The following is a 14,554-nucleotide window of genomic DNA, read 5'->3' on the forward strand; positions in this document are numbered from 1 at the left end:
CAAAAGCTTTTTAATAAGATGAGATCCCAATTGTTGATTCTTTGTGCTAGTTCTCGAGCTGCTGAGGATTTGTTCATAAAATCTTTTCCTGTGCCAATCAATGTCTTTGAGAGTCCTACCTAATTTACTTTCCAGTAAGTTTAGTTTCTGTTTTGATATTTAATCCACTTGGATTTTAGTTTAGTGCATGGTGAAAGACAGGAATCTAGTTTTAATCTTTGGCAAGTTGAAAGCCAGTTTTTCTATGGTTCATTTTATGAGGAGACGGGAATCTTAAAACTACAGTTTGCTTTGAGTGCATCTCTATTTTATTTATTTAAAAATGTATCCAACAGCTGGGTATGGAAGTGCATGTCTGTAATTCCAGCACTCCTCAGATGGGGGCGGAAGTTTCTCTGTGAATTTAAGGTGAACCTGAAGTAAGACTTTGTTTAAAAAAAAAAAAAGTATTCCACAACGGTGGCCACAACATGCACAGGATAAACCGAACAGCACCAGTTTCCCGTGAAATTATGCCTGCTTTGTGGGTGTGAAACAAACACAGCACTGTCGGCCTGCAAGGAGAAGCCTCGGTGGATGCTCCTGAACTTGTCTAGTGCCCAGATGAGCAGGACTGGCAAGTTCATCTGGACAAATTCAACCCTGACCTAAATGACTCTTCTTTTTTATTTTTTTGGTACTGAATATCCTGGATATCAAACTCAGGACCTTGTGCTTGCAGGCAGGTGAGGTGTCACTGAGCTAAATCCGCAGCCTTAAAGAAGGTCTTGATTGTCCCACCAGCACCAGGCAGCCAGTGGCCACCCAGGATTTTGTCAGAGGCAGCATGGCCCATCCAACGGCTGGGTCCTCTCTTTCTCTTTGCATCCCCGTCCCTGCACCTCTTCCCCTCTCCACCCCTGCAGGCTCCTTGTACACACAAGAACACAGATTAATTTGCTGACCCTGTTAGCAGGAAGGGAGGCCAGGAGGCCGTAGCATAGGAACCAGGCTCCTGGGTGTTCTGGGGCCAGGTGTCTGACATTTCTTAATTGTGTTAGGCTTGGGAGGAAGGGGTAGTCATTCATCGAAGGAGATAGTATTAATTCAGCAGCAGAGGACATGAGAGCCTCTCTTCTGCCCCGGGGTTCTCTAGGAACGGTGGGGCAGGGAGACAGGGGGAGAAGCACCTGAAGATTTAGGAGGCTACCTCTTAGCTTCTCTCCTGGCTTTGGGGACTCAGTGGGCAGGGACAGAGCCGGGCAGCACACTGGGTCCAGACTCCAGCCCCAGGCGGACCTGTGTACCAGGTTAAGGGCCAGAGTGGCTCTGTGTCCCACTCCCCTTCCTTCCACCCTTCATTTGCTTCTCTCTCTATCTCCCTCCCTCCCTCCCTTCTTTTTATTTTTTTGTTTGGTTTTTTTGAGACAAGATCTTACTATGCAGTTCAGGCTGGCTTTGAATGTGAGGTGATCCTCCTGCCTCAGCCTTCTGAGTGCTGGGGTTGCAGGTGTGCACTACCACATCTGGATTCCTCCTGTTTCTTCAGAGGCCTCACCTGTCTCCCTGCTGAGCTTGTATCCTGGTAGGCACTGGTGCCCTGAGGGCTGCTGGACTGGCAGGTAGAACGGAAGCCGTTCTGCCCTGCCTGTCCCGAGGGTGCCATTGCAAGTTCCCAGCAATGCCCTCTTGTCCTCAAACCTCAGTGCTGATTCCTGCTGTCTTTAGGCTACTGAATGTCTTCCCTGGTGGCTCAGGAAAAGTTCCTGCTCAGCCAGGGTTTAGGATCTGCAAACGCATTAATCACTGTGCTCATGGTGATTGTTACTGGCTTATGTAATCTCACTCAGATAAAATATGTGTAAATTCACTCAAACATCTGGAGATTTATTAGCCTATAGTAATGACGATCATATATGAAAGCAATTCTTTTCTGGTAGAGAAATTACAAGGTAGTTTGGTAGTGATCAACAATGTGGTTTTCAAACTTTTTGCAAAAATCTTTTTTTTTTTTGGTACCAGGGATCAAACTCAGGCCCTTGCACTTTTGTGAGGCAGGCAGCAGAACCACTGAGCTAAATCCCCAGCCCCTACAGCACAGTATTCCATTGTGTATAAATACCACATTTTCCTCATCCACTTATCTGTTGATGGACATGTACAGTTTCCAAGCCACAGCTATTATAAACCATGCTGCCACAAACATGGGTATGCATGTATCCCTGTAATATGATGACCTTAACTCCTTTGGAAAGAGGCCTAGGAGGGGGTAGCTGGGTCAAATGGAATGTCTACTTTTATTTATTTAAGAGTCTCTGCACTGATTTGGGAAAGAGCTTTTAGAGGATCCACACCAGATGCAAGATTATTCCACAATTCACTAGTGTGTGGCTTCCATTTTTTAGTTTTGTTCCCTGTAAAAGCAGGATAGTAATATATAACAATATGGCACCTAGAGCACATAATAAGCATGATAGGATGGTAAAGAGTGTGGCAAGAGCAGGGTTTTGCCTGGGGCCTGGCAGTCACCATCATTTCCAGGAAGTAGGAGCTAATTCTCACCATCCTCATTTGTCGCAGTTGTTCTCACTATGAAAGTATCAGTGGGCATTTGCACCAAAGGATCTTTATAGAGTCCTTTTTGGAAGACCTTGAGATGCCGATAGGTCAGCCTGGGAAGTCACACGCTATTTTAACCTGGAGGACACCTGAGGTCGGGGTCTGAAAAAGCAGCAGAGGTGAGTGGTGTTGGGAGGAGGAGGAGGTCTTTTGGTCTTTGGGCTGAGATGCTATTGGCTTTGGGGCCTTGGATGATTCATTCCTGGATGTCACAGGCCCACCTGTCCCCACAAGCCACCCTGCTGGCATCAGGGCTCATCCGTGGGCCTCCTTTGTCCTTCTTTACTGTCATGAGTTTAGCAGCCATGCTTGGGGGTCCACGGCGAGCCCAACCCTGACTTGGGGGGACCTGGTCCTGCCTGGTGAAGGTTGCTGTCTGCTGGGGCACAGAGATCGGGGTTCTGGAGCCACGCATGGGCTGGTGCATTATGGGATCTGCTCGACTGGAGCCCTGGGAAAGCACAGCTCTGGGGGTGTCCTGTGAGGGCAAAGTGGGGAGCACTGTCCTTATCCAGTCATCAGCCAGGGAAGCAAAACCAGAGGGAAGGCAGCTGGGGTGCTCTCTCCTGGAGCTAGGGTACACTCCTGTACCCTGCCTTTGGACACCAGAACTCTGGGCCTGCGGCTTTAGGACAGTAGGACTTCGTCTGGCAGCCTTTGGGTCCCAGACCTGCATCCCAGGGTCTCCAGCTGCAGGTGGACTGTTGTGAGGAGGCCCTCTCCGTGACCACATAAGCCCCAAATTCCTGTCTACTTACTGTCATCTATAATGTATGTATGTACGAATGAATGTATGCATGTGTTTATGTATTCTATCTATCATCTATCTTTTTATAAGTACTAAGGATCCATCAGGGCCCCCCCTTTTTTTTCTGGTATCGGGCATCAACTCAGGACCTTGAGCTTGCAAGGTCGGTGGTTGCATCACTGAGCTAAATCCCTTGCTGACTCAGGGCCTTTGCACTAGCTATATATCCTAGTCCCCTTTTAAAAAATTTAAATTTTGTGACAGGGTCTCTCTGAGTGAGTAAGTTACCCAGGCTGTGCTCAAACTTTCAACCCTCCTGCCTCAGTCTCTTGGTGTGCTGCGATTACTGGAGTGTGTTACCTTGGCCGGCCGCTATCTTTACCACTTCTCTCTGGAGACCCTGGACTAACACAATGAACAATAATCAAGGTGCTTTTATCTAGCGTAGAGGAGGAAACTTGAGGAGAGGTGATGTTGGAGGAAGCAGCAGGGTTTCTGGGAGCTGAAGGAGGAGGGGAGGTGCCAGGCGGACAGTGTTCTGGGCAGAGGAATAGCACAGGGGAAAATCCAGATGGAAAGCATTGGCTATGCTTTATGTCTGCTAGGAGGTTTTATGCTAACAGGGCTTTAGTCAGACCTGAATACATGTGTGTTTGGGAAGTTCATCCACAGCGAAGGTGGCGCCAGAAGTCGCAGGGACACGCCTCTGGGAACACCGATTCACTGGTCTCTTGGACTTCTACGTTGCTGCGGGGGGTCGGGGTGGGGGGGGAAGACCGAGCAATGATCTCATTTGGCCACTAGGGGACGCGCGAGCCCTCCCTACTTCAGAAAGCTCCTGAAACGAAGATTCTTCCAAAAGTTTGGCTCATTTTTAGCAAATAATTAAGAGCCAGCCAACTCCTACACTTGTCAGCCAGAGTGAGTAAAACATCCCCTGTAAGGTCGAGGGGCCTGGACCTCTGGTTTTGTTTGTAATTCTTGAGCAACTGCTCCAGAGCTTCAGGTAGGATTCATTTTGACCCTGGGGTGTGGAAAGGATGCTGGAGGATGCGGGCTTCTCCTGGGTGGACGGGAAGATCAGCCTACGCTCTGCTGGGTAATTAGCCCATTTGATGGGCAGCCCAGTTGTATCCGGAGTGGACATAATAAGAGAGAAGAGAAAAAGAGACACAAAGCCAGGGGGAAATGTGCTTCGGGAAAGCTAGGAGCTTCCCGGGACTCTTTCCCTCTTGCAGGCTGCCCTTCTATGGGTGTCTTGGTACTGAAAAGCCAGATACTTCCGGTGTGCAGAGCCCTCAACATTATTTTGGAGACAATCATAATGAAAAATACGGGCCGGGGATTTAGCTCTGTGGTTTCGCTGCCTGCCTTGCCAGTGCAAGGGCCCGCGTTCAATCTCCGGTGTGTGTGGGTGGGGGGGGGGAAGAATGAAAAATACGGGTTTGAATTATCCCGTGGCCTCTGGTCCTGCCCTGTGCGTTGAGAGGCTGCCTGGCCCCAGACACCACCCGGGGGTGAGCTCGGCTTGTAAAATACTGTACTAACCATTAGCTAAGTGGTGTCCTTCCCTGAGTGCAGCAGCTGCCCTTCTCATGCCACATTTTCCACACCCACAAAGTAAAAAGAGCTGAGGCCCCAGGGACAAAGGCTCCTCTGTTTACATTTCAGACCCTCAGAGGGATTTTTTTTTTTTTTTTTTTTTTTTTGTGACATTCTGTACCTAGCTCAGGCCAGCCTCTCACAAACTGTAATGAAAGCTGTTCACACTGGGCTGGTACAGGGTACGCTGGCTTTATTTAGGCCCTTGAAACTCGAGTGTCAGCGCAAAGTAGGTTTATGTTTCAGTTAAATTGCTGGGGGAAAAAAATCAAGACAGTTGTTTAAAAAAAAAAAAAAAGAAGGAAAAAGAAAGAAAAACAAGGTTGGGTGACTCAGCCTGAATAAATTAGGAACCAATTTGATGCAAAACTTGGAACAAGCCAGGCATCAGTCCATTCTTAGGCATCTTGTGGAAAGCTTATGAATCTCTCTCTCTCACTGTCTCTCTGTCTCTGTCTCTGTCTTTCCAGGGACATACCACTCCTATTTCTAAATTTCTAAAGGCCCTGTAAATAGGAAATCATTAATATCTGGCACAGTGAAACTTTGGAAGAAGTTCTTGGTAGAGCCGGTCTCCCTGAAGATGATGGTTCTGAGTATCTTTACAAATCATTATATACATATTATATTCTAAGGTCTCCATTTGAGTCATATTAAAGTGCCATCGATGTTGACATAGAAGAGGAATGACTGTGTAAGTAAGTCCATTTATACAAAGTTCAAACATGGTATGGTTTTTGCTATTAGAAAATAATATTGTTGCTAGTGAGTGAGTGGGTAGTAATTGCAGGGCGCGGAGGGCTTGGGGGTCCGGTCAGATTTCATTCTGGTTGGCAACATGAGTGCCGCATTTGTGAAAATCCACTGGGCGATGTGCTCATGATCTGTGCATGTTACTGTATTTATCTTATGGTTGAATTTTAAAAGGTAAGTGCCTTGATACTGCTGTGCAAGTTAAAATTAAACATTTTCCCCACTCTGTGGTGGTGGGGCAGGGCCATCTTACCTGCGACCTTGGAGTTGTACGCCACCCCAACCCCGCAGATATTGTTGTTGGCCGCTGCCGAAACTTCTCCTGCACATCTTGTTCCATGGCTGTGGGGAAATAAAGACAAATTAGATCCAGCATCAGAAGCTTGGTGGAGAGTTCAGAAGTTCTGTCAGCTGGAAGCAATTGATTCCCTGTAATGGTCTGGCTGGGACGCTCTGGTCTGGGGTCACCCCATCTTCTGTCTGCACATCCCAACACCCCGGATCCTGCCTGGTGGTTGCTTCTGTCTTGAAGATGTTTCTGAGAGCATTTTAAATCTGAATATTTGATCTTTACTTTAAAATTGGAAGTATCTTCTTAAAGAAACCGCACAGGTGTCCTTAAAAATGAAGCACAATAAAGCAGGTTTGTATGGGCTGGGTGGCTCTGCTATTTCTGAAGAATCATGGGCTGGTGCTTATTTCTGAGGGCAACTGAGCACACAGGGGTGCAGTTCTGTCCATAATGAGGTTGCAGCTTTCACCTTCATTGGATTTTAGCCTCCTCTGAGGGCCTGCTTAATGCTACAGTTCCCCCGTCTCACTCAGGGAGGGTAAGGAGCACTCCAGCCATACTGCACGCAGTTTCAAGGAGTCCACAGAACCTCTGAGGCTGACCAGATCAAGGATCATAGGCATTAGGCAACCTTTCCAAGATTTGCTTCATCTTGAGTTCCAAACAAGGCCTTTCGAGAGCTCAGTGTTAGAGTTTGGACCTGGAAAGTCCCCAAGGGCCATGTGCTAAAGGCTTGGTCCCAGCTTTGTACTTTGGGAAGGTGAACCTTTAAAAGAAGAGTATTGGTAGGAGGTCTTTAGTCACTGGGTGAGAGGAAATCCTCAAAAGGGATTGTGGGGCCTCATCCCTCCTTCTCTCTCTGCTTCCTAGCTGCCTGAGGCAAGCAATTTTCTCTACCACGTTCCCCACCAGATGCTTTGCCTCACCATAGACCCAAAAGGAACACAGCCACCAACCATGGACTGAACCCTCTGAAGCTAGAGCCACAACAAATCTTTCCTCTTTATAACTTAATTATCTTAGGTATTTTGTCATAATAATAAAGTTAACAGATACATCATATTCTAGACTATTTTCTGCCACAGACATTATAATTCTATGAATTCTTTCTCTCATTCTTTTCCTCTCTCTCTCTTTCTTTCTTTCTCCCCCCCGCCAGTATAACACAGGACTTTTCCAGGCAGGCGCAGTGCCCCTGAGCTAAATCTCCAGTCTCTCATTCTCTCCTTTCTTATACCAAGGGTTCCAAACACTTCCTCCTGCACACATTTCCCGTCTCCCTGAGCTGGCTGGCTTGGTGACTTGAAGGATGAAATGCCACTTGAGAGGCCTGACAGCATCCAGTCCCAAGCCTAGAGCCGAACAGAGGCATGGGCTCACCTGGGAACTCTGGGCTAGCCTGCGAAGGTACAAGGCCCCGTGGAGAGAGGGAAGGACAGCAACCTCCATTGTCCCGCCACCTCAGACGAGGCGTCTGACAGGTGAGAGCAGTCACCTCCTTCCTCCAGACCCCAGCAACCCACCCAGGCAATAGCTGGGGAGCGGCCGCCTCACTGAGCTCCCCTGGGCTCCAGGCTTGGGAGCAAACAAGTGCTGTTTTCTAAGTGGCTTCTCTCTGGAGAGTTTGTGCAGTGACAACAGGAAACGGGACTCTAGAACTTGGAGGCTGTGTCTTCAGCCCAAACAGCTCTCAGGGTCTGGATCCGGATTCATGATCCAAGTCATCAGGAACCACCAGCCCTAGGCCTGGAAGGTCCCCAGGGCAGTGGAGGGGGTGAGCAAGTGGGCTGATGTGGGGACAGGTGCCAGGGCCAGGCTGTCCTCCCTACTGGCCTAGCTGCGGCTGGAGTGAGGAAACGTCTATCAGGCCATGGACCAGCAGCAGAGCCTAGGAAATGGGCACTTGGCTGAAGTGCTGTTGGGCCGAGTGGAGCTGCTGCCCCAGCCCTTCAGGCATCACGGCCCAGGCTGGGAGAAACTATGGGGCTCTTACCATGCTCATGCAGATGCAGGATGTTATATACACTTATAAGATCATAAATCACGTGCCTATAGAATGTGTGCAAATATTTATATCATAGTGATATAAATGAGTATATGAAAACGCATTTAGCCATTGATGATATTATAAACATAGAAATTCATATTTACATTTGATTCCGATAATTTATAATTATTTTAATTAATATTATAGAGTAGAAGCGATGATGTTCAAATAGTAGGTTGCATATTTATAATTTAAAAATATATGTAATGTATTAAAATTTACACGTACACATTTTTATAATGCAATTCATAGTAGGAATTATAATAATATAGATGATAATAAAACAATACTGTATATTTATAAACATATTTATGTATTCATTACCCATTACGGCTTGTGTTTTGATGCCTCCCAAAGCCTCATGTGGATGAAGTGGGGCTTTCTGTTCCAGAAGTGATTAAATCTGAAACGTGTGGTGCTGGGGTCAAGGGTGTGATACTAAAGCGCTCCGTGTGAGTGAGTGGCTTGGCGCCGCCCTAACCTCCGTAGTCTGGATGGGATAAAAGGGGCAGAAAGGTGTGGTTAGGGCCCCTTGTGGCTTCTCCTCCGCAAGGCCTGTCCGCGCTGCCGCCTTGTCTGCCTTGGAGCCAGCGATTATGGACTGAAACCGCTCTGAACCATGAGCCAAAGAAACCTGTCCCCCTTTAACTTTGGGTCTTGGGTATTTTATCTCAGCAGTGAGAGAACAGTAACCAAGACATTATATATTTCATAAACATAGGATTTATATACAATAATTAATGTATTATAACACAACAAACACAATTATACAAATTATAATATAACAAACAGAATAGAATATAATTTATACATAATATATATTTCATGTACATATAATGTATAAATACGAACACACTATATATAAAAAGCGCATGGAGTACACACACGCCCCGGATAGGAATGCTTTATGGGATACGTATACACCCGCACACACGCTGAGCCCAAGGGACCCCTCCTCCTCCTGAGGCCACCTGTGCCACGGCTCTGCGTCCTCTTGGGACCCGAATGAAGTCTGCCCCAGGGCTCATGGAATCCCTGTGTCGGGCCTGGGCCTCGTGTGACAGATCTGTGCACACAGTCACTCTAGCCTTATCCTCGGGTTTCGAGAGGCGCCTCGAGGGTGGGGACACTCGCGCTCTGAGCCTTGGAGCCTCAAGGGTCTGCCCTACCTGTCACCTTCAGGGCAGCCGTGCAGTCCCGATGCTGAGGATATGCTGAAGAAAGCGCCGGGAACAGGCTGAGCTCACACGTGGTGCGTTGTGAAACATGTGCGTACTTCATGTTGACTCATAGATACTTTCAGTGTAGACATCTGAGTACATGTTTGTGTTATGTCTACGTGTATATTTGTAGTTATATACTTGTATATTTGTACGTAGTACATACTATAGCTTATCTGGTAACCCAAATAGGTTAAACATATATCAAACACCTATCATAAAGTACACACACACACACACGCATCTATCTTACATATACTATATTTTAAATCTTTTCCACTTCTTTTATTTTACTTTTAGTTGGCACCCAATAACCGAACATATATATGGGGTGCGGTGTGCTAATTTGATGCATGTTAGCAATGTATACAATGTGTGATGATCAAGTCAGCGTAGGTAGCATTTCCTTTTTCCTTGAACACTGATCATTTCATGTATTAGAAAACTTTCAAGTCCTCTCCTCCAGTTCTTTATCAAACACAGAGGACAGGGAAAGCAGCTGAAAAAATAATTGAGATGTGTTATGTCCATGTACCAACTCTCCACAAGGAACGTGATAGCCATGTAATGCAAACATGTTCTCATAAGAATTCTCATAAAAATAAAAGTGGAAACAAAACAGAACACAAAACTAGGGCTGTGAACTTAGTCCCCTTCAAGGCTTTGCCCTGCCCCTGCTGCTTGGGCCCTGTCCTCCAACTCCTGCCCTTCCTCCCTTCTCTTCTACCCTGAGTAGATGGAACATTAATTTTCTTGTTATTTGATGATCAACCCTGGCAAGCTCTCCTTGCTGATGGGCAGTGTGGACTGAGGCCTCTCCGGGGATGCTCAGTCCCTTCTGGGACATCGGTGAGCAGCACAAAGCCGCGTGATCGGCCATGTCTCAACTGTGGTGACTAAGCACAGAGCCCAGCTCTCTTCGCCAGGCACTGCGAGGGGACAGGACAGGGACAGGGTGGGAGCAGGTGCTGTCCAGCATGCCCTCACAGCCCACCCCATAGCGCCCTAAGGCAAAGTGACTGCCTTGCACCAGTATTTCCCTGCTTGCCCAGGTCCACTGGGACAGTGAAAGTCCCTGAACAGCAGGTCTACAGCCCTCATTTTGCCCTCTCATGGGGAGAGGTGGGCCCTGGGCTCTTCAGAGGGAAAGGGGAGAAGACACCTATCACTGCTGATCTGGGACACTAATTATGAGAAACAACAAGGCTCCCGCAGCTGCTCACGACCCTGTGTCACTCATGACCTCTGTTCCTGTGTCCCCAGGACCTTCCTGATTGTCTCAGACTCCCCTGAACTTCGGGATGTATTTGTCCAAATCCATTTTCACTTGGCCACTTTACTTTCCTAGGCACTGCTGGTAGCTCCTTTTGCCTCTAAGCACAAACCCCGGTGGAAGGTGAAGAAAATACCCAGAGTGCCCTGCCTCCTGTCTGAGGTCACAGGATGCAAGTGACCAGGGTTGTGTTGTGTTGCTTTGCCAAAGTGGCCACGATCCACCACTGTCCTGAGTCCAGGCCCTTGGCATTGTGATTTTCCTGCCCCTCCCATGAAGAAGTGATGTGGGTCTTCCCTGACCTTGACCTTGGATCTGAATGGGTCTTGTGACTTATTTGGGCTAAAAGAATGTGGCCCAAGTGATAAGTGGAGGCCTCCTCCTCTTTCTTCTCCTCTTCTCTTCTGGGTCATTTGCTTTTCGATATCAATTTTAGCATCATTTTGTCTAGTTCCACTGAAAAGTGCTATATAATAACTTTAAGTGAAATTGCATTGAATTAGCAGATTAACTTGACATCTTTATATTGTTCCATCTTCTTATTCATGGACTCAGAATTGTCATCCTGCAATTCAGGAATGCTTTTATGTGTTCGCTAAGTTTTATAATTTTCTCGCATGTTGTTTTAGATTTACAGTTATTTGATCTGCTCTGAGATGTAGCATAGTGTTGAATAAAAGAAATAATTGGCAGCTTTCAGTCTTGTCCCAGACTTAAAGAGAATGCTATTGGAGTTTTGCCATTAAGAATAATGTTTGCTATAGGATTTTGATAAACAGAGTCTATTATTTTCAATAATTACTTCTCCAAGTGCATCCACATTTTAGTTTTATCCCATTTGATGAGATTGTATTTCAGAAGCTGTATTTTTCAATTGCAATTGGTTCTTTCTTATATTCATGTTTTTATTTTGCCTGGGTGTCTCCCATTACTTAATTTTCTTTTTGTTTAATTAATATTTATTTATTTATTTTTGGTACCGGGGATCGAACTTGGGACCTCGCCCTTGCGAGGTAGGTGGTGGAACCACTGAGCTAAATCCCAGGCCCCACTTATTTTTCTTTTTAAATGGTTGTATATCTATGCATTTATTACTCTGAGCAAAGAGCACATAAGTTCTTTGATAATTTTTTGCAAGATTGCTCCATGAAGTAAATTTCACCTGGTATAAACTTGTGTCCTGGTTTTTAATTTTGTTGGGTATACTTTTTCAGAATTTTGGGATTTTTAAATTATAGCCTAATTTGGAGATGGAGATTTTTTCCCCTCTTTCCTTGGGTTCTTTTTCTGGTTATTGTCCTATGATTGCTTTCACTGACTCTCTGGTTTGGTATCCCAGATCCTAAAATGAAGCTCAGGCCCCTGGATTCACAGAGAGGGAGAGGCCAGGGGCAGCCAGCATGGCAGACTCCTGCAAGATGGCCTGTTCACATGAAGCCGTCTGCTTCCTCCAGTCGCCCTGGGTCTACAGACTCTTTGGACAGCCAAGGTCTGGCACAGCCTGCTGCAATCTTTTCAGCCATGACTTTAGAGACAGAAGTTTCACTGTGAGATTTATTGGAGCCAAAACGTAGAGATTCTCCAGCTAGCTCAGCATGAGCTGTGTTTGTTGGCTGATGCCCGTCGGATGATCTAAGGTAAGACCTTGGATTTAGAAGCCTGCTCATGAGAAGGGCTGAGAATGACTAGGTGGGAAGAACAGGTTAGGATGGGAGATGGGTCAGACCGCAACACTGCCTCTAGGAGACCCTGCACCTCTGATAAGCATTGCATGCTTTCTGTAGGACTGAGGAGGCCCCCCTCATTGTCCTGAGGCCAGACATTAGGCTTTTCAATTTCCCTACTTAACTTACCCGGTTGCATATGTGCAGGATCTTTGGATGTAATTTATTTTTTCAATCAGCAATGCAGAATCACAGCCACTAGATTCTTGACAGAAAATCTAACCCCGCGCCATGTGTAATCTGGCTTCTGTCAAAAGCTCAGATGAGGGCCTGGGATTTAGCTCAGTGGTTCTGCCGTCTGCCTCCCAAGTGCAAGGACCTGAGTTCAATCCCTGGTAAGCTCAAACGAGAGAATGGCTGTCTGGGGGAGATGGGTCCATGACTAAGCCACCCTTTGACTCGTTTTGCATAAATTCTCTCACTTTCCTGGCTAGTGGGGGAATCTATGGTTTAGTTCCTGAGAGTCATAGTTTCATTCACCGCCATAGGGAGTGCCTATGCCACGCCTTACTCTGGGCCAGCTACTCTGTATCTGTGTTTCTGGTTCCCAAGTAAAACCTTCTAGGTGGGACGGTCATTCCCATTGCCTACACAGGGAAACTGAGTCAGGGTTCTCTAGTCCATACCCAACAACCCACACAAAACTACGTTTGTCCATCAATGTCCATGCTATTTTTCTCTCTTAAGAAAAGGCTTTTTTTTTAAACTACCCAAAGACCATGAAATTCCCCAATCAGGCATGTACAGCATTAACTTTCAAAGCAGAAATGATTATGCCACCATCTTTATAATGTTCTTCTACAATCTTTATAATTTTCTCCATAACCCCTTAAGTCTGTGCTATGTCTATGTCCATGTCTTTTTTTTTGGTACTGGGGATCAAACTCAGGACCTTGTGTTTGCGAGGCAGGTGATGGAACCACTGAGCTAAATCCCCAGCCCTATGTCTATGTCTTTAAGCTGAAGGGGGAATTTAAATGATGAACACTGGTCTAATCCAGACAGAGGACTAGAAATAAAATAAAATAAAAACCATGGTTTCTCCAACGGCTCTGAAGAGCCAACCCAACTATACTCTGGTGGGAGCTCACTGAGTTCTGGTTTGGATGGAGATAGGGTTAGTTAGGTAGTTATAAGCAGCAACCTCTAAGGGAGTCTTGAAGTGTTAGATCAGGCCTTTGAAAACCATCTGAATTTTATTATCCAGGAGATGATTTCAGAATTAATCCATAAAGACATAAGGATGTTCATTCCTTCCTAAACCATTCGGTGTCTCCAGGGTAAAGTGTCAGTTTACATCAGCATGGAAACAGTGAGCCAGGGAGGCCGTTTGTCTCACATACTGTTCCACGGCTTGTTGTGTGGGTTCCTCAAAATGAAATGCAACTTTTAATAAGGAACAAAAGTTAATTCCAAGAAATCTTCCTTATCTGAAGGTTAGCTATCACCATCCGTCACATCAGCTGCCATGGAGATAAACATTTTTTAGCATCCATTTATCCTTCTTCCTGCCCACCCCCCAATCTTGGTTGCTTGAGTAATAAATGTCTTCCCTCTTCCTGAATTTATAGTAAACTTTTTGCAGTCAGGAATCACATCGAATCTGGGATCTCTTGCTCTTTAGGGCCTAATGGAGTGTGCTGAATCCTTGAATGCTTCATCATTGCTGCCTGTGGCGGGGATGACATTTCCGTGGGGAATGCCTGTCAAAGAAATGTTACGCACTAGCGATTTTTATGGACAACAGCACAGTAATGGAGTACAGATCTGCAATGTATCACCAGACGCTGACTTACAGCTGAGCAAGGCTGAAAGACTATTGACAAAATGGGGGCCTCAAACCTAGCCATAGCAGGCAGCTCTAAAGTAGATAGATGTCAGGGCCCCTCAACATGGCATGGCTGAGAAGGTAGTGCCAGCCCATCCGTCAAGCAGCCAATCAATAGTTTCTGAATTCCAGCAAGAAGATGTGATGTTAGATCCTGATCCTCACTGCCAATCAACGATATCTCTTCTGCTCATCATTGTTGCTCATTAAATGTGTCATATTTCCTACCTTTCTGCAATTTCAGTTATTGTTCTGTTTGGCCAAATGGAGTTAGTTCTCTGATTGCAAACGAGGAGAAAATATACTCTGCTTGAAAATCTCTTGACTGTTTCAAATATATCCCTGGAGCTCAAATACTGTCTGTAATTATTAAATGCTTCACCACGGAATAAATAACACTGACTCTGTGAAAAAGCAACTGTCTCACAAAATCTAATCAAGCACAGGGCAGGCCATTCTAGTACACACA

At 46.0% G+C, this 14,554-nt stretch overlaps 1 protein-coding gene across 1 annotated transcript in view; it reads right to left on the reverse strand.

The window, feature by feature from the left end:
• The window catches only part of Pcsk2 (proprotein convertase subtilisin/kexin type 2), a 247,448-nt gene that overhangs the window by 28,282 nt on the left and 204,612 nt on the right, over window positions 1-14,554 (reverse strand). The window contains exon 7 of the mRNA XM_010634126.2: window positions 5,955-6,043. Within this exon, the coding sequence (XP_010632428.1) occupies window positions 5,955-6,043 (89 nt within the window). The remainder of the gene's footprint in view (window positions 1-5,954; window positions 6,044-14,554) is intronic.

This window comes from Fukomys damarensis, unplaced genomic scaffold (assembly GCF_012274545.1).
Source record: "Fukomys damarensis isolate Sample0158 unplaced genomic scaffold, DMR_v1.0_HiC HiC_scaffold_7, whole genome shotgun sequence".
NCBI lineage: Eukaryota > Metazoa > Chordata > Mammalia > Rodentia > Bathyergidae > Fukomys > Fukomys damarensis.